The sequence below is a fragment of the Lichenostomus cassidix genome, chromosome 3 (genome assembly GCF_008360975.1).
Source record: "Lichenostomus cassidix isolate B80296 chromosome 3, HeHo_3.0, whole genome shotgun sequence".
Taxonomy (NCBI): domain Eukaryota; kingdom Metazoa; phylum Chordata; class Aves; order Passeriformes; family Meliphagidae; genus Lichenostomus; species Lichenostomus cassidix.
The window spans coordinates 15457550-15477933 of NC_139483.1; the positions used below are offsets into that span (position 1 = coordinate 15457550).

The following is a 20384-nucleotide window of genomic DNA, read 5'->3' on the forward strand; positions in this document are numbered from 1 at the left end:
GACATAATTAATGCAAAAATTATGCATGGCTCGAATCCAAGCTATTGCAGTGCAGGAGGTATTCATCACACCTAGATGAAAATCATTCCTGTTGAGATGGTATCATATCTGCTTTTATGACTTGATCAGGGATAATGGTTATGGGGAATTCAGGGAACAGTGACAGCAGTAGAAGTAGTTGATGGGAATGGCAATGAAACACAAAAGGACTTTATATTTGAATGGACAAATTGAGCACCAAAGGTGAAGAGAACTGAAAAAGTCTTGCTACAGCAAGACCCTCCAGATCCATGCCCCAGACCAAAAAGTATTAGGCCTCACAGAGCAAGATAGAAAGACTGGCTGCAGTTGCAAATAACATTCAAATGGACATTCAGAATGTCCCTTTCCAAGTGCAAGACAAGAATGAGGAACAGAAAAGTCAACTGGTTCATTTTTCTTTTTACAAAGCAACTTTTGGTGAAGAGCAGGTTTAAAGATCAGCATTAACTCTGCATAATCCACATCCTGCATTTCCAGTCTAGTATGTTCACAAATCCCTAATCTGAGAAATCAAAGACATTAATTGAAATTGACATGAAATTTTAAGAAATTTCTGTAATATTGCTTAAACCTCAGAAATCAGGTATTCCCAGATAGCTGATAAAAACAGGTGAAACTTAAAATTAGTCTGATTTATTTGCTCAGTGCCTGACTCAGCTCTGTTCATTCTGCAGTTTGGCTTTTAAATTTTGAATATCCACTTTGTCATATTTCAAGGTATCTCCCAACAGGGCCATTACGAGGACATAGTAAAAATATGGCTGAAAAGGCCTCATAAATTGCAAAGAAAAGATTTTTTGGTGATGTTCAAAGCCAATTGTGGCAGCCCAGTTATAGACAGTCACATCACTCAGATGGCTGTGCCCAGGAACTCTTTCCCACATTTAGACCAAAAGACTGTTGCTGTGATTGCTGTTTGATTGTGCAGCAAGAGCAGAGCTGCAAAATGTAGAAGCTGCTCGGCCATGCTACAGGTTGAGAGCATTGTGTGTTTGTTGGTCCAGAAACACTCTGGATTTGCAAAGTTGAACTGAAAACATGGCCAGCCACAAGCCATTCCCACAAATCCAGCTTGAAATATTACCACATTGAGTGGTAGTTTACTTGAACTGTATTATTTATGCTTCCATACTGGCTACCTTAATGTGGTGATAAATAAAAGCAAAATGTTGCTGTGTATTACCAGACATTTTACAGATTGATCTTCCTATGGGAAGAGGCATTGGGTTCCAGGAAAAGGGAAGGACTGAGCAATCTCTGAGCTCAAAGTACACAGTGCATGTTAGAAAGCACAGTTGCTTATGGAGAGTTTTGCACCCTGGCCCATGAGCATTCACTTTTAACCAATCCTTCTGTGCTGAAGCCAGAATTCTTTCTCTAGTGTCTTTGTCTTCCTTCTTCACTGGAGTGAAGTCACCAGGGAGTTTAGAGAGTCAAAATTAGCCTATGGTGCACAGCTTTGTCCTCCAGTAGCTTCAAACACTTTGGTTTATTAGTCTGTAGCTAAACATAGAAAGCCCTGAGGTCCAGTAAAGCAGGCCATGTATTTGTGTTCAGGCAACACAATATATTGGCCATTTGGCTTTATGAACATACCTTGTTTGGTGTCTAAGGAGGAGTGATGGTTTTCCATTTAAACTGTGGAGTCTACTGCTTAATAATAAATACACTCCTGACATTGTTAAATGATAGCCTGCTTCTAATAAACCCCATGCTGATCCCTGTGTTGGTTAGAGTGGGTAATTCATCTTCCTGGGCTGCTAAAACTTTAGCTGAGATTATAGAGACGACATGAATCAGACACGATCAGCGTGTCCCCTGCTGGTTTGCTCATTTTCTCCCCATAACAAAATACTGGCTAGTTTTCTCTTCACATTGCAGATCTTGTTATTAGCTGATTTCATTATTAATCGCTCCTAAGGCTTGGGAGGCCTTTCTGAGGCACATCCATAAGGGATCCCACATGGTCTACAGCAAAACACTGCTGTACTTTCATGCTCACACTTCTCCCAGGCTACTTGATATCAAGCTGTAATCCCTTTGTGTTACTGAGTAGAGCCTGCAGCCACACTCTGAATACACAAGAATGAACTGAGAGCTCCAATTTTTTCCTTGATTTGCTACCAGAAAAAAAGAGGGGAAAAAAAAGAGGAAGAAAAAAATCTTATTATCCTCAAATCTAATTACAGCCTCAATAGCTCCTGAGGATTTGGCTTCATGAAGTGGTTCATAAAACCTTCCTTGTCATTATGCCCACTAACACCCTTTGGTCCTGTGCACTGATAAAGGGTTATTTGAGTAATTTAAAATTAGCTGATAACATGCCAACAAGTGCAGGATGCAGCAGGCAGCCAGGTGTCCTAGAAAGAGCATTCTCCAGGGAGCTCCTTGGGACTGCCTGCACAGATCTGCATCTTCCCTTGGTCCCAGCAAAGGTAACTGGGGCTGGCATCAGTCCCCTGGGAGCAGGAAGGGAAGCTGCAGCACAAGAGGGCACAGGATAGAGCAAGTGGAGCTCTTAACACTCCATTGCCTCCATTAAGGTAGCTCAGGGCTGACCTTTTAAATCCCAGACTGGACAGCATGCAGCCCCTTCCTGCCCAGCCACCTACAGCTGCTACTACCATTATTTGCCACAAAAAGTTGAAGTCAGGTTAAGGAGTGTCCTTTTTCTTTCCCCAATCCAGTTACTTCTTACAAAACCCACTTGAGGCACCACAAATTTTTCCTTTCCCTTCTGGAGGCTTGTGTTCTCAGGCACCTTTTGACAAGCACCATTAATTACTGTGATACATGGACGTGGCACCTTTCACTTCCACAGCTGCATACAGCCAAACCAACAGAAGATTTGCTTTCTGCCATCAAAAGCAACAAGTGCAGCTGTGAATGTCTGCTGTTCCCTGCAGAACAACCAGTATCTGCCCCAGGCCTGGTCAGCCACAGCCTTTTTCCCTGTTGTCTCATGGACAACCTGAGTTGGCATCTCTTGCCAGGAATCCACCTACTCCTGTTTGGGGAAACTTCTGTGTACCTGAGCCAACCTGACACTTGTGCCAAGGGAAAATGGCAATGCAGGACCCACAAAACATATCCAGTGTCAGAACTGGAGCTGACAACTTTGTGCTTAGGCAACAGAGGGGATGGCTCCAGCCCAGAGCTGGACTGCAAATTCAACTTTATCTTCAATACCACAGCAGTATCCCAAGCCCTCATACCTCTTAGATATCCTACAAATTAGATACTAGTACACATCAGGAAAACCTATTACAAAGGACCAAGAGATTGGGAGAAGGGAGGGAGGCAAAGGGTGGTTGGGTTTGTTGTGTTTATTCATTTTCTTCACTGCTTTTCCCTTTAAAGCATACTTTCTGTTTTGCCCTTTCTCTAGGTTGGCTACCACTATCTAAACAAACAGGCACCAGACAGAATCATACAGAGGATACAAGACACTGAATCTACCCAGAAAAAAAATAAAGCCACATAGGTGACCCTCCAGAGCCACCACTTACCAGGCAGCACTGGAGGTGGAATCTCAGAGAGCAGCTTCAGATCCATGGGAGCAGTTTAGCATCTCATTTACAAGGCCAGAGCTCAAAGCAGATAAAGCTGCCTCACTTGCCCTGGTTATATGCTCAGTGTTACACCTCCAGGCCTCCCTAGTCTCTGTAATATGATTGGGAAATATGATACACCTGTCCTGAATTAGAGGAGATGGGTTTATCTCATTTCAGAGCCAACTCACGGATGGGTAGAGATCAGATCAGCTGTAAGAAATTCTTTTTATTGTGCGACTTGTTACTCGCGGTAGGGTGAAAATATCTTCAGAGGTGATCTCGCGCACTCTGAGGGATATCTTCTTATCTCTAATGTAGTTTATACAAACCAAATTGGTTTTTGCTTCAAACAGCTTCCCGTAGAAGAAAATCAATTTCAAGATGCAACGACGGCGATGCTTCAAGCTGGGGATCCATTGCAAACACCAAGTGTCTGGCAATGCAAAGCTGCAGAGACAGGACAAGCAGCGCCTGTTATCAACACGTGTGCCGTGTCCAAATCAAGGTTTCACGTCCAGGGCACTGAATAATCCATTGCCACGCTAACAACAGTTCCATTAATGGAAGTGAAAGTACACTGTGACCAGATAAGCAAATTTCTTTTAACCCCTACAGCGTTCTGGGGCAGCCATTTCAAGCACTGGATCAGCTATCAGCCCAGATAAAACCCCCCTGAAAGTGAAGGATGCTGATCTGAGATCCACCCAGGCTCTCTGCACTGCAGGTGTTTTCAGGCTCAAATAATTTGAATTGTCCTTGGTTACTCCTCAGCCTCACACCTTTACAACTTCCTGCCCATCTTGTGAACCCACCCACCTTGCTCTCCATCCTCTCCAGTGTCAGGCAGTGCTTCCCACCACTGCCAAACCTCCAGAAAACCTCCTTTTCACTTTGCCTTGTGCACAGCCCTCCCCAGATCAACTTCCCAAGGATCAGTAAGGCGGTGACAGCAGCCTCAGGATGAGGATTAGGAGTGTTTTCTCCCAACACCAAGTTCTTTTGCTTCTTGTGAGATGATCATTGCTGCACATGTCCTTCTTGTCAGTGTCCTTGAACAGCTGGAGTCTGGTAAAATTTGTATTAGCCATCTAAATTGTGTGGGCTTAGGCCAAAAGGATCAGAGCGAATGTTAGTAATATCCTTAAATCTGGTTGTGATTAAATGTAGATTTTGAATCTGACTCTGCATTTAGAGAAAACAATCATCTCTCCTACACAGCACAGGCTGGATGTCCGTGGGGATGATCCAGGAACTGTCAGCAGGATCAGAATTCATGAAAACTGCTCAAAATGGTTCTAACACTGATTCTTGTGAAAACATTTCAAATGCAAGGACACCATTCCAGCACCAGGATGTCGATCTCCATTGGAATAGGCTCAGACTATTCCAAAGCTGTAAGAGGCAGGGCTTGTGTCTGTCTGCTGCAGGGACACAACATGGAATCATCAGGTGTCTCCATGGCCAGAGTCAGCTGGGATCACACAGTGCATGTTTCAACACTGACACAAGCACAGCTGCTCTGAAGGGCCACAAGAGCACTGCAGAGGCTTTGTGCCCTTTCAGAAAACTGCAGACTGGGGGGGACTTTGTTCAGGTGCTGTTACAAACCTGTCCCCATGGGCTAGCTCTAAGTCACTGGGACTCTTAAAAATAACCCTAAACACATTTCTACTGACTTGCAGACTCCTAAACGTTTCACCCTGGAACAGTCCTAATTTCGCAATATCTTTATTTATTACATATATCAGGTTACATACAAGCTTTCAGTGCTCCTTCTCCTTTTTTTCCTCCTTGGTTGGTTGGATGATTGGTTGGTTTTACAACTGAATTTAACCCTCTGCAGTAGCAATACCTTGTCTGGACACTTCTTTCACACAAGTCACAGGAAATTGAGAGGCATCACTCATTGTGATGGACAGATGATAGATAATTATTAGACAAGTGCTTATGCAAAACCCAGCCTTGAAACCCAGTCATGATTTCTTTTGCACATCACACACAACTAGTCTGGATTTCTTTAGTGCCCAAGCAGTATCAGAGAAAATAAAACAGCCCCAAACAGCACAAAAGGAGCATTCTTACCTGTAAATTTGTGTTGCTTTTTGTCAGCTCTGAGCTAAAATGCAGCTCCAGTCAAAACTTAATTAGACTGAGTAGAGGAGACAGTAGATTGCAACAGGTTTTTATTCTTTATAGGGTTCTGAAGGCACTTCCAGTGAGAAACAGAACAGTGGACATTGGGAAAACATCCATAAATCTGGAAAAATGCCACTGGATTTTAGCACATAAGTCTCAACATAAGCTGGACACCCATATCAGGCTGCCTTGAACTCTTCAGCCATCTATAGCAGCTGCACATCAAAACTGGTGCTGGACTGATCATTCAGAATCAATTTAGCCAGAACATTAATGAGCAGCAGAAATTTCTTCTGCTGCTTGTGTGAAACCTGCTTGACTTTGCATCCTTTACCCCTTCTAAAAACAATGCTAGCTTTTCACTAAAGCTTTTAAGATCTGAAATGTGAGCAGTGCAGATCCTTTTGCAGAGCTGTTATCAGAGCCTGAGCCACGAGGAACACCAGCCTGTTACTCACTCACTCACTCACTCACTCACTCACTCACTCACTCACTCACTCACACTCCCTCCCTTCTTGCCCAACCGGACAGGAAAAAGAATCCAAAGGGCAAAAGTGAGAAAAACATGTGAGTCAAGATAAAGACAATCTAGTAAGTGATTAAGTGAAAGAAAACAAACCCCAAAACCCCCAACGGATGCAAAGGCAGTCAGTCACTGCTTGAAGGCTGATGCCAAGCTAGGTCTCTAAGCAACACCTTCTGTTGCAAAACTGCCCCCAGTTTTACTGCTGTGTCACATTGCATAGTATGAGATGTGTCTTTGGTCAGCTTGGGGAAGCTGTCCCACCTGTGTCCCCCAGCCCCAGCCTACTCAGAGTGAGAGATGAAGGCCTGGACACTGTGCAGGCACAGCAATAACTAAAACATTTTTGTGTGTTATCAACACTGTTTTGGTCACCAGTCTAAACCACAGGACCTTACAGGCTCTTATGAAGAAAATTTACTCCATCTGAACCAGACCCTATACAAGCAGATAAAAAGGGTCCAAGGAGACTGCCAGCACAGTACTGCTGGCATTGCATGCAACAAAAAATAATCCTGGGCCTTCTCTCTGTTCAAAATCTTCAGTCTTCACTGAAAGTTTGGGAAATTGTGGCAGGTAAATGAAGTAAGCTATCCCAAGCCCCTCCTAGAAGCAGAAGGGATTAGCACTCAGGGTTGTGCTTGTCTTGAACTATCACTAGTTCTCCAGGCTTTATCCACCAGCCCCATTTTACTATTGCACTGCTGGATAATCAAAATCTTTGAATTCCATTTCCACCTCTTCACCACTAAATCACTAGCTGAGATTCCAAGCACTGGTGATTTGTGTTGTTACCTTATGGTACTGCACTGGAACAGAGACATGAGCACAAAACATCCAGAAATCACATCAGCGGCAACATAAGGACTGCAAGACTTCTCCAGCCCAACTAAAACCAGATAGATTTATTCTCATTGGAACATGGATCTCCTTCATGAGGGAGGGGAAATGCTTTTTTGATTTTGTTGGTGTTTTTTGGGTTTTGGGGTGGGGTTTTTTGGATAGCTTTAGCTGTCCCTTTAAAAGCCAGCAGAAGTTCTAGCCTTGAGTTTCCTGCTCCGAATCTAATTTTCCCGAGGCACAAGAAATGGCTTACCTGGAGATCATAAAGGCTGTCACAAAGCTCAACAGCCAGGATTAGAATCATATTTTCTACTTTATCTCATGTTCTTTCAAGGCAGTGCAAAATGTTACCAAAAAGCATTACCACCAAATGACGTCGGGGCTTAAGCAGCATTGGCATGGGAGCCCATCTAGATACCAATCAGTCACATTGTACCTGTTCACAGCACGATAATCATTTGTCCAGGCAAATAAAAAATACAATGCAAAAAAAGGTTCATCTGTTTTCAGTGTATTTTAATAAAGGAAACAAACCTGAAGGTACGAGTTGGATTTCAGCAGCAGTTAACCTTTTCCCTGACACGACGCAAGGTCTCTCTGCAGGGGTGTTAAGCAGATTTGCTAAATGCCATATTGGGGCTAACTCTGGAGGCTGCCAGACCATTGCCAGCTTTATATAAAGCTCCCCAGGAGTCAGGCTGATACTCTCAGGCTTCTCTGAAAACACTGCTGATCCATAGGGATAATCTCATTTCCTGGACCATGAAATAAGCTGTAGCCTATGGGTTACAGCTGATGGCTGTGTGAGACACAATCACCACTTTGACAAGGGCTGCTGTTCCCCAGGTCTGTGAGGTACCTGGTGGCTTTTGGGCCTGCAAGAGACTTAGCTAAACTTAGTTGCTACTCTCTGGTAGAGGACACAATGCCTGATGTCCCCCTCTCCACTGCCTGCCTTCCACTGCCCCCAGACATGTTCACAGTGATCACTCAGCGCGTGTTTTGGAATAGGAGGGCTTTGCTGTAGCATTTGTGTTTCCCAAAAGGCAAGAGAGCTGAAAAGCTGGTCAGACAACTCCTTCCTAGAACACATCCCTGCAGGTCCCATGGGTCCATGTGCTCAAGCACACACACACATGTAGTGAGGTAGCTGTTTCTGCTAAGGCAAAGAGCAGTTTAGAGAGCTTTGGCTGTCAACAGAACAGAAATTTTCAGCTTTGGTGGGAAACAGTAAAGCTAGATAGGTCTGAGGTCCTGCTCAGAGTGCACTTGCCAGGTGCTGAACTCCCAAACCGATGGCAAGTTGCTCAGCAATTTGGATTTTCAGAATCGAATCGCCAGCTGCTGGGCAGTCCCAGGCTGTGGGCACGGCACAGGTGTGAACGTGTTAAGCTTCAAGCTCTTGGGAGCTGCTTTCCCTCGTAAACACTCGACAGGGAATTACTACCCCTTGCCTGTCATCCCATTGTGAAAAGTAGATGTGCTATTTCCGCGTCCAATTAAAAAGAAGCCCAAGGTCACTGCCCTCCTCTGTGGAATGGGTCCATTCCTTTTAAAGTGCTCCCCTTTGTTTCCTGCCGGAGTGGTGGCATGGAAACAAAGCCACCTCCCGCCACGAAATGACAGCTTGCTCCAGCCCTTTCCTAACAGAAGCCCTTGAGGCTGGCACCAAGGGAGCTTGATGAGGATAGTAATCACTGCAGCACATGAAAAGCATTTTGCACTGCGACCTTTTGTACGTAAAGAGCTGTACTGGTTCTGCTTCTAAAGCCGGGGAGATTTACACGTATGGCTTTCTCCCAGCACTGAGGGAGGAGAAACTGAGGCAGTAAAATCCTGAAAGCCAGCAATTTATTCAAGAAGGGATGCTGAGAGCACTTGAGAGCTTAAAGCTTATGGTATTTTACCTGTAGTTTGCAGCAGAGGAAACAAAGGATAGGATTTTCACTAAATCCTAGCATTTTTAGAGACCCAAACTATTTGGGTTTCTTTCAAGTCACATTGATAGTCCTGCAAAAGTTCTCTTCGAGTCGTTTCTACTGCCTGTTACCTGTGGCTGTAGTGGCAGCTGCCCTGAAAAACAGGATGGAAAGGACATTCCAGTCTTCCACTCCTAAGACCCCTTCCGAGATCATCTGTCCTATTCTCCTTGGGCAGTCACCTCACTCCCACACAGTGACAGCACCTGACATGACCTCTGGAAAAGGACTTATCTCCAAAAGCTGAAGAAATCATTTCTGCCTGGTCTGCCTGTGTTAAGTGACTTTGAGAGAAAGGTCCTTCATGACCCAGGCTTCCCTGCTCACAAGTGTGAATGGGGAATCCCAAACCTTTTCTTCAGTACTTCACATCTTGGGCTACAAGGTAACAGGGAAGCAAGCCCAGTTAATATCCCTTTTCCCTTCTCGGAGCAGTCTCTAATTTTAATTAAAAATTAAACCTTCACCATTCCTTCAGCAGCAGCATATTACAGAGTCCCTTTGTCTGTCGTTTGGAAATTGGGAAATAGAAATATGACACGATTACCTTCAATTACCAAAAATATTACTTTTATGGAAGAAAAGTGAAAATTTGATTTAGTCCAGGTATGAAGCAGAGCAGTGAGAGACACACAGCAAAAATTTAGGGGAGTCTTCAGTGACCCATGGCCTTCAGAGAGGAGAAATAATCATGTTACTGCCTTTCCTCCCAGCTCGACAGAAGTTTATATCCTTTAATCTCACACACCGAATCCTCTGTTTGCTTGGGCTTTGGAGATTCAACAAGCACCATGTGCAGTTAGCACAGAGCAGGATTCCCCCATCAGTTGCTGTCTGGATCCTGGCCACTTCCATCGACGACAGCTCTGCCTCTGTAGACACAACACGGACGTGGCTCAGCTACAAATTCAAATGTGCAACATGGCTCCACCCATGCTGTCCGCAGAAGGCAGAAACATCCACAGCAACAGAAAGTGCAATGACAATTCAGTGTGTTCCACCTGATCCCCAGCGATGTTTCACAGCATCCCTCGGCACATCCCACCTTGTGCACCCGCCTCAACCCCCCAAAAGCTATTGAGATGCTTGTTTTGCTCAGCCCAACTCTCCTCTAGGTATTAAAGGCTCTTCTGCCTGCGTTTTCAGGGAGATTAATCAATGCTGTGCACACTGAAGTTCTGTACAGCCCATTGCAGGAGCCCCAGTATCCCTGTAAAACATTTCAAGCTTGTTTTTCTGCCATCCCTTCTTGACCATCACCAGGCCAATACCAGCTGCATGTCTGGTGGTCAACATCCGCTGTTCCACCTGGAGTGCCATGTCCCAGTTTTATTGGAATGATTCTTCTCCTGTCCCACAGCACCCAAGGAGCCCCAGTGGTTTGGATCTGAGCTCCATCTGGTGCATCTCGGCCACGTGTAGCCACGTCTCGGTGCCCATCCCGCCGTGAACATCCTCCAGCAGGTCAAGACATCACCATGTCCCAGCGCTGGCTCATGGCTGTGCTCTCACAGGGGTTGATGACGAGCTCTTTGATATTTTCATTCGTGTCCCCAATGGTCTCAGTGTCCAAGCAGAAGCGGGAAGCTATGTGTTCAAGGTGTGACCCAACTTTGCCCCAGCGCTGAGGAGAGACACGTGAGAGAAGGATCAGGTGAACATGATGCTTTTCCTTCTCCCCATGATGCTTTTACTTCACTGTTTCAGCATCAAGAGGACAGCTGTCATCAAGCCCTTGAGGCCTGATGCTGGGAAGTACCAGGTCCCCAAACCCACACCAAGCAGAGCACGTGCTGAGTATCCTTCCCATCAGAAGCACTCATTTAACTCAGCCTCTGCCTGGCTTCAGGAAGATAATATATTACTAACAGCTTTTTCCCCAGGCCACTGGTTCAAATGCCAGCTCAGTGATTAACTGCAGGGAAATGTTAGCATCTGCTGCCTGACTGGCAGCCCATGTGAGCTAAATTGCCAGTTTGGGTTTGACTTCTGCACTGAAGTATCCAGATCGCCACCCTCACTAATAGACATCCTTATCAACACACTCATTTAAGAGGCAAAGGGCTGAACAGGCCAGAGAGTGTGTTCCCAAACAGACTGTGCTTCCCAGAGGAAGTCAGAGCACAGGCCATTTAATGTGCAGTAATATTGTGATGAAAGAAAGGGAACTTCAAAGAGAATGGGGGATCAGTGAAAGGGGCTCACCTGCTTGTTGTCACCTTCTTTACAAGGTGACAGCAGCACCTGGGAGCCAGGGAAGAGGGTGTACACAGACAAACACAGCTGCTGCTGGCGGATGTGGTGGTTGTATGTGTATGTCCATTCCTGCAAAGAGGAAGAAAAAGAAAGGTGGTGAGAGATCAGTGTTGATTCTTGCTATTCTTTTACCTGGAAAACAAACACTTTGGCTTGGATCCTGCCCCTTGCAAAATCAAGCACAAACCTCACTGACTTCAAGAGGCACGAGGAGAGGTCACCAGGATGTTTCAAGCCTTCCCAAAATTGAAGCTGTCATTGGGGGATTGCAGGTACCAAAGAAAATGTCTACAAAAGTTGCTGGAAGAACACATTTCATGAGACAAAAGATTTCATAGCCAGAACTGGGTTGTGGCTGGAGAACAAAAGGATGGGGAAAAAGCAAAAGAGAGGCAGGCATACTACTAACCACACAATGTGCAATCCCCTGTTTTCAAGGAAGAGCAGCAGAAATGCTTTGCAGCTGGCAGTGTGAGACAAGAGGTGAGACACAGCAAATGTTTGCAACTCCTGGGATTCTTTTCCCAAGTATCACAAAAATAAGGGGTAAAGCTCTGCTTTCTATCAAGGCAGTGGGACCAAATTTCAAAGGTTCGCTGTACTGGTTTGCTCTGACCATTGCTACTCCTGTTCCACTGGGCTGTCTTGGAGGCTTTTTTCTCATGCTGCTTTTCATGTTCCCCTGCTCTTTATCAGCTTCTCAGCTCCACAAAAAAACTTTAGAGGAGCAGAGACTCTTTGTCTTGTGTGATGCTTACCAAACATCAGGAGATCTCTGCGATTACCATCTTTTTCACCACTGGATGTTTTACTTGGGAGAAAAAGAAGAGTAGCTGATAGTTTCACAAGGATTTCCTAATGTGCTGGACAAAGCATCATGGATGTACAGACACACTGCTTAGCCCAAGAGTGTTTCACAGAAGTTCACTCCAACGTGCATTGCAGCTGAACATTTTCTATCATTTATCTTTGCTCATATTACCCAAGAGCACCTCCTGAGAGGATCCCAGGCAAGAGATGCCTCCCTGTTATTTGTGTGTGTGCACAGGCAGCCAAGAGCTGGTTTGGCTGATGGGAAAGCACAAGCCATGCTTTCACACAACCCTGGAGAGAGACTCCTGGAACAAGTGTTTTGCTTGTAACTTTGCATGAGCATCAACTTTAAAATCAGAAAGAGTGGGGCTGGAAGGGTTTTCCGAGGGCCCCCAGCCAGGGTGCAAAACAGGATCAACTCGTGCTGTGTAAATGGCTCTGAGCAGCAGCAGTGGGGGGAAATGAGAAGGTTTCTGAGCCATGGCAGGTGAAGAGGGCTGCAGGACCTACAGCAGGCTGGCTTCACTGTCAGAGAACAATAACCCTGCTGGAGACAGCAAGGCCAGGGAGCAAGAGGGCTTCCACAAGAGCCCCCAGGAGCCAAGGCAGATGCTTTGACAGAGTACAGGCTATGAAAACTCAAAACCTGCTGTGAAAGTAAAGGTGCAAAGAGAAAGCAGAACAGTTGAGAGCTCAGCTATGGAGGAGTCAGAGCTCTGTGAGAAGTGAGCAGCAGTATTGGCACTGGAAAGGAAGGCAGTGCTCAAACATATGTCTGCTAGGCTGGGGCTGGAAAAATGGGGCTCCTGGGAGACTTCAACCCTTTCTGAGTGCTGGAGGGGAATGTGAAGAATGGCTGCCTTGCTCTCAGAGCTGGGATGCCTGCAGCTCCCCTGACTTTGAATGGTGCAGGTTTTGGGCTGCATTAGCATGAGTTATTAGAGCAGGGAAACGCTTCCAGTCCTTTGGTATTTGTCACCGTCAGCAGCTCTAACTCCTCTCCTCAACTTCAAAACAGACAGCTACAGGCATTTAACTCCTGGGAATATAAATCCCCACTTTCATTCAGGTTCTTAGCCACCTGGAAGGCAAAACATGCTTTTGCACAGCAGACCCAGCTCCACAAGGACTTCACACTGTGATCCTCATACTCTGCTTCTTAGCCCACTATTCCCCAGCAGCTCATGGAAATCAAACCTGGCTTTCTGAACAGCCTGCCCACAGGCTTCTCAGCCTGAGCTGCCCAGGATCTGGGCACACAACAAACACTCGTTTTTGAAGCCCTAATCCACACCCAAAGGGCCTTCTGGCAACTACTTTTCTTTGTCATACGGAGCAGAGTTTACCTGATCCTACAGTGAATGCATTCCAGGCATCCCAACCATGCACGCTGTCAGCTGCTGTGTAAACCACCAGCCTGGGAAATCAGGTGCCAAATTAGTCCAGCATCTGTGAAGAATCAAACCCTACAGGGCAAGCACCAACATCTGTTCTTGGCACCCACGCTGCTACAAGCTGCTTTGAAAACCTGCTTTACATTTTTAACCAATTGTTTGTCATTTTAGCTCAGGACAGGGCTGAAGCTGCACCCATGAGGCTCCTCAGCAGCAGCCAGTTAATCCTGTAATTTGTGTATATGCTGAATTCTCCAACTAACACAGGCCATGGGTCTTTTTTGGTTTTTTTGACATCTTAACCTTCTTGCTTCACTGAGGTTATCTCATAGAAGACTGCTCCTCCCAGAGATTCTCCATGCTTTTTTTTTCAGACCAGGCTATGTTCAAGCCTTCACAATATTCACATCCCCTCAAGACAGGACCATCCTCTCAACCAGCACTGGATCATAGGATAGGAAGGGTGGTGGTAACCATCTTCCCATAGCTGTTGTTCATCATAAGAAGTGAGGACTCCAGAGCTGGATGTGTGTGTCAGCTCCACAGCTGACACTGGATCCCACCCTCCTGCCCCCAGGCTGTCCTTCCACTGTCTTTATCTCAGCTGACAGATTTTCACACAGCTCATCTATCTCGGCAGAATGGCTTTTTATGGAAGCCAGTCCTGTTGAAAATGTTTTATCCAGCTCTAATCATGTCTTCTTCCCTTTCAGCCCTAGATGAAAGCCAAAGAAAATTATGCAGAAAATGAAGAAATCTGGGGGGGAGGAGGAGGGAAGTCAGTTGAACACCACAGAATCCATGAAGGGCTTTGAATTAAAATACACACCCATGGCCTTGCAAATTTTTATCTTACCCCCTCTCTTCCCTTATTTGTATCAGTTTGGATTAAAATTTCTGCTTTTTTGCTTGATTTTCCTTTTCCCATGGGGAGCTACTTTTTCTCCTAAACCCTGGCACACCTGGCACTGATGTGGCCAGCACAGCAGTGACAGCAGCAGAGCTTTGCACCACGGAGGTTGTGGCAGATGGGGCAGCCCATGATACTCCTAAGGAGCCCTGCAAGGAGCTAGCATGGCTTCAGGGCTGCAGACTGGCCTGAGGAGATGCCATCAGGGTTTAGACATGACCCCACAAACAAGAAAAGACAGATTTATGAGGTAAAACTGAGATCAAGAAGTCCTTTTTCTTTTCAAAGACAAAGAAGGAGTGTTAAGGGAGCAAGGAGGAAGAGGGTGGACTTGGAGAAGAAAGCTGCCAGCTGCACACCACAACCAGCAACCCCCTTCCTCTATCCTCAGGTAACACTGACCCCCTCATCTGAGGCTTCTGACAATTTCTCAAGGCTTTAGCATCATTTAAGGTGGCACCTGTCACTGTTACTCAGCATTACTGTGAACTGAGGAAATGATTTTCACAAGTGACCTTTGGCTTGGCATAGCCTGACTCGCAGATGGAGGAAGGAGCCCCTCAGCCCAGGAAGGAGCAGCTCCATGGCAGCCCAGAGTTTCGTGACAGTGAGGCCCCTGCTGCTGAGTGAGAGGTCAGCCATGCCCTGAAGCTGGGCTAGCAGCTCGAGAAAAGTGTTTCTGAAGAAGGAGGAACAATCTAATTATCCAATTATCATCTTCAAATCACAGGGAAGGATTCCCAAGACACGCGACTGCACGAGTCACCTAAGGATACCAAAGTGCTCCACTCGTCAAAGACCCTGGGGTACAACTGGCACTTCCACACATCTCAGGAGAGGGGCAGGGTTAGGGTTAGGGTTAGCAGAGTACACCAGGTGCCCAGGACACCCTGGGTGCAGAGGTGACACTGCTGCCACTCTTCTCTGCTCGCTCAGCCTGGCTCCCACAGCTCCAGCCAGCCTGCAGCTGGGGCAGGTCAGGCCCAAGGAGGAGAAGAATGAAGGCTTTTGAGGGAGGAAGGTCAGAAGAGAATGTTTATGGTTGAGATGTCTCAGGAGGGACACTCAGTTTGGATAGTGCTAAAGGCTCTCCAAAAAAAGTGCAGATCTAGTCAGCACACAGAGGACCTCAAGCCAACTGGAATGAGCATCAAAACCATACCAGGCAGATTATCATGCTGCATTTCCTTCCCAAGAAGAGTCAAGGATGTGCCACTCAAATGCAATGGCAGCCACTCAGCTGCAAATCCCAGATATTTTGGGGTATAGGCCTGGGAAATGGATGCTGAGCCTTCCCCATTTCCCTGCTTGTCTAAAAAATGCCTGAACTTTACATTCTTCTTGCAGCAACTGCTTATACATGTGTTATATTCGGGTCAAAGCATCTTCAAATATTTTATCTGAAGTATGTCAGGTTTCCTGAAGCTGCTAATGACTTAAATAAATCCCAGAGTCAGATGTCTTTTCCAAACTCTATGAACTAATATCAACTGACACTGGGTTTGAAAAAAAAAATCCCAGCTACTCACATCTTCATTAGATAGATGAGGACAAAATTATGATCAATTATTTTCCCTCAGATGCATTTCTCTCGTGAAAAACTAAATAAATCTGTTCATTTAGCAAATGAGACGCAACAAGGCGTGCAGTGCCGAAGCTCCAGTGGGCAGGAGCTCAGGCAGAGCCTGGAGGTGGGCATTGCACAAACATCTCTGCCAGGCACTAACTCAAGAGCCACCTGAGAGCCACCTGGGGGTTCTCAGCCACCTCAAGATCCCTCTGAGAGCTGCCTCAGGGGACAGAGCCTGCCCCAACCACTGCCAAATCTTCTGGAGAGGAGAGGGGCACATGGATCCCCAGGATGAGAAGACAAAGCTTTTCTACACAAAGATGAGAGGACTTCTTGTGCCTCAGTGTCCCTTTTGGTTGCAGGACCAACACCAGACACCATCAGGGAGGTTTTTTGACATCTGCTAAGGGTGTAAATCTGATTTTGCCACGGAGTACTTGTCTCAATTCAACCAAACTATGGATGTAGCCAGAGGTCTCACAACACCCTTTCCCTACACTACAAGTAGAAAAACTACAATAAAGAGCAATTGATTGCCATCTGACATCTCCTGTGCCTCTCTCCTCTCCCATGATAGCTGAGGTCTTCTCACACCCAGTCCCAGGACTTCATGATGTAATATTGGTAAAGGGCTGGGGGAGCCTAGCAGGGAGAAAGCTACAGAAAGGCAATCAAAGCAACCAAATTACTGCTACTATAATAGTGATAATAAAGAATTTTGACAGCCAGGGTATTTCCATGGTACTTACTGAATGCCAGGAAAGCACAGCTTTGATTTAGCTAAGCCTATTTTTCAAATAATGGAGCTTAGGGTAAACAAGATGTGACTTCAGTACGTTAAAAGTGAAGATTATTGCTCTATTCTGGTATATCAAATGCAAAATGAAATAGCATTCAGGACTGCTGCATAATCAATCCTGCACAGCCTGGTGACTGTAACACCCGTGTCATCCGTAAGTCCAGGTGGTCTTGTAGCAACTGTGTCATTAAAATATAAGTTTCTATTCACAATAAAAGTTCAAATATCCTGCTTTGATCTGAACTATTCTCCATGGGTACAAGTAACAGAGAACTATCCTAGAAAGCCAGAGAAAGATAAAAGGAAAAGGCTTTTCTCTATTCCTGCTGTGTACTGAGTGCAGCCATTCTGCAGTCTGTTTGTAGAGCATTTTTCTGTTCCCTTGCAGAGTTAGTCCTGGATGTGCACAAGAAATGGAGTTGCCATCCAGTGGGAAGTGTTGACCTATTGCAAACTGCTGCAGAATCAGAAGGGGAAGATGAAAAGTTTGTGGCGTGAAAAATTCCAAAAATTTACTGCACAGAAATGTCAAAACAAAATGTGTTTGGTGGGAATGAAACAATCCAACTTGTTGGCATGACATTTCTCATTTTAAAATACCACATCAAATTGGTATTTCAGAAAGACCAATACCAACACTAACTTTGCAGCAGCATTTTTCATTCTGATTTCCCCAGGTTTTTTTTTTAAAAACATCCAATTCACTGAAAGTCGCTATTGTCATTAGAATACTTTTCTTCTGCAGAGCTAGCCCTGAAAAACATGATGACCTGCTCTCATCAGCCTGCTTCCCTTGCTGTTTGTGTGAAAAGTCCACGCAGCAGTGGAAGAAAGAAAAGTAATTCTGGAACCTGGAAACCAGCGAAACCGTCAGAAGTGTAACTGTGTGGCACTTGCAATTATATTAACTACATTTTCTGAACTGACTAATATTCAAGTAGTCATTGTTGATTTTACCATGCTGTGAAACAGATATTAATTTCCTGCCTAGAGACAGGCATGCAACTGCATTTGAAAGAGATGCACATAATACAGTGCTTTGTTTGCACACACAAATCAGGAACATTTCAAGCAGTCTCCCCAGGCTGGGCCTTTTATATGCACACCTACCTGGTTTGAATATGTAACCATGAGGGTTAAGGATGTACAGCTGAGTGGAAGCAAGCACACCACTTCCTGCTGAATTATTTCATGGCACCCACAGAGAAGTGAGGGATTGTTATCCTCCCTGTTTTACAGATGGGAACACTGACAGAACTTACTGACGTGCCCAAAATCACAAAGGGACTCGGAAGCAAAGGTGGGTTTTGAAGCCATGTGTATCTGCAGGGTCTTGGTCCAGAAATTCTGCTGCAAGGCACATGTGCCTGCTCTTGGCTCTAACATCTCCTAGGCTATGCGTTTGAGAACATCAATTCATTCAGCTTTTTCTAGGCTCAGTGAGATTGAAAAAACCGAGATCATCCTCATTAAATTCTCGCTAGTTTAATGGGCAATCCAATCCTGAGAGAATGCAGACTATGAAGTTATAAATGCCACTGCGACTCAGTCCATTTTGAAAGAAAAAAGGCTGAGAGATAAGAGGAAGTTAAAATTCTCTTTGCCTTTGATCTGTGCAGATGAGCAGCACGTGGTGTTCCCGGGCAGTGGGAAGTGCTCGGCACAGGCTCAGACGGAGATCAGCAGGACACACTGTCCTGTGGCTCCTACTCCAGCCCCTGATGCTGCCCAGGGTCTCCACCAAGGTCAGGTGGACTCACCAGGGTTTAACTACATGCAGCCTAAGGAAAGACATTGGCAGAATGGGAAAATCCTCCAACAGAGCTTTAGCAACCTTAAGAAATCATCTTACAGCTGCCCCCAAGGCTTCTTCCCATCTGGGATCACAGGGATAACACAATACATCTTACCTGTGCCTTTGGTACTGTGCCCTTGCTGCTGTTACAAGCATTTAAGCTCAGGATGGGGAACTCTTGGTCTTCAGACTTGTGTGACTCCAGGCAGCTCTGTCTTTGCCTGATTATCCCAGTCTGATAGAGCGATTCCTCGGGAATCCTGTGGGAACAGCGTGAAAACAATATCCATACTGCCCCGTGCACAGGGAGGCTCAGTGGGGTGAGGCTGCACCATTTCACCTTCAGAAAATGAGGGGTGGCAAGATCTATTAGCACACTGGAGCCCTGAGAGCAGCACATGGACAGGGATGCTGCAGAAGCAGCACTCAGAGATGGATGGCTGACCTTTGTAAGAGGGAAAAATAAATAACAGTGCACAAGGCAAACAGAGGAGCCAAGAATAGGCTGTGAGCAGGCTGAAGGTCAGCCTTCAGCTTACAGGAGGGGAACTTTATAACAAACTGTCACAGAGATTGGCATTGCCTGTGGATGCTGCTGTGCAATGCCACACGTGGCAAAAAAAGCACAAAAAAAGGGCTATAAATTATCATTTTCACAAAGTGATTCTTCACTCAGCTATTGCACCAGGCATCTCCAGACTTTCATCACCTTTCTGAGGATGGCTCCTGATTTGGACCAGGGGAAGGAATTCAATGGTTTTTGGAGTAATTCTGGTAAGTAAAAGATACCTGTGCAAAAGCAACCGTGGAAGGGATATTTAGCACACTGTTAGGCTAGAAGCAAGGCAGAGCCATTGGAATGCAAGTCATAAAATCCTAGAGTGGATGGTTTCACAACAGGGAAGCCTGGAGTGCCACAGAACAGTGTGAAAGGACTGGAAATTAGGTGCTCATTTAGTAAGCAAAAGTCATTAAATACCTAAACACCCCAGCAGACGCTATGGTGGATCTTCTGCCTTGGGATACTTTTGTAAGGAAAACTCTCTTATTTCCCTGTACAACCTCTTCCACAGTATGGGCAGCAGGATACCTAATGAATTCCCCACAGCAAACAGGAATAAATGGTGCTTTGTCCCTCACCAGCCCTTTAGCAAAGAGCTTAGAGGAAGGAGATATCACAGAATATCCTGAGTTGGAAGGGACCCCCAGGGATCTCCAAAGCCCAACTCCTGGCCCTGCAGTATGTTACAATGCAAGCAAGCTGTGTTTAAAGCTAGCACAGAATTCACTATGCCCTTCTGTGAAGCCCAAGGGAGGGGATGCCTATATCTCTGGGGCAGAGGAAAGCTCTGTGGGGCAGGAGGGAGGGATGGAGCATCCCACTGGCCTGCTAAAGACAGGTGGCAATGGCACATCCATACCGAAGCTCGGGATAAACGTTTTCCAGGTACCACTTGAAGCTGTGGCATTTCAGCTTCTTCCGCAGCTCCACTCTGCTCTGGACACTGTGGGAATAAAATACCATGGAGATACAATGGAAATGATGAAGGTGAGACCCAGCATGTGAAAAAGGAGGCCAAGAGAAACCCAACAAAAATGCACAGACAGCAAACACAGGAGCATCAGCAGGTGTTTTCTCACTGCATGAGCCTGAGCTGTTGTTTTGACCTCTGTCTCTCTGGAGGTCTCAATTGGTAAAATGGCATGATGACACATTGTCATTTTAACAAGGAGTCTGGAGTTGAAAAGGTTCATGGAAGAGCAGTCATT

At 45.7% G+C, this 20384-nt stretch overlaps 2 protein-coding genes across 4 annotated transcripts in view; both read right to left on the reverse strand.

Moving 5' to 3' along the window:
* CAPN13 (calpain 13) overlaps positions 1–3696 on the reverse strand; it is a 65280-nt gene extending 61584 nt beyond the window's left edge. For all 3 annotated transcript variants that reach the window (XM_085054640.1, XM_085054637.1, XM_085054639.1), the window contains exon 1: positions 3552–3696. The gene's annotated coding sequence lies outside the window, so the exon portion shown is untranslated. The remainder of the gene's footprint in view (positions 1–3551) is intronic.
* A 5934-nt stretch (positions 3697–9630) lies between these two features.
* Positions 9631–20384, reverse strand: part of GALNT14 (polypeptide N-acetylgalactosaminyltransferase 14) — an 89476-nt gene continuing 78722 nt past the window's right edge. Inside the window, exons 12-15 of the mRNA XM_085054641.1 lie at positions 20036–20119; positions 18730–18874; positions 11283–11402; positions 9631–10701 (exon numbers count right to left, since the gene is read on the reverse strand). Coding sequence (XP_084910767.1) covers positions 10543–10701; positions 11283–11402; positions 18730–18874; positions 20036–20119 — 508 coding nt within the window. The 3' untranslated portion in view covers positions 9631–10542. The remainder of the gene's footprint in view (positions 10702–11282; positions 11403–18729; positions 18875–20035; positions 20120–20384) is intronic.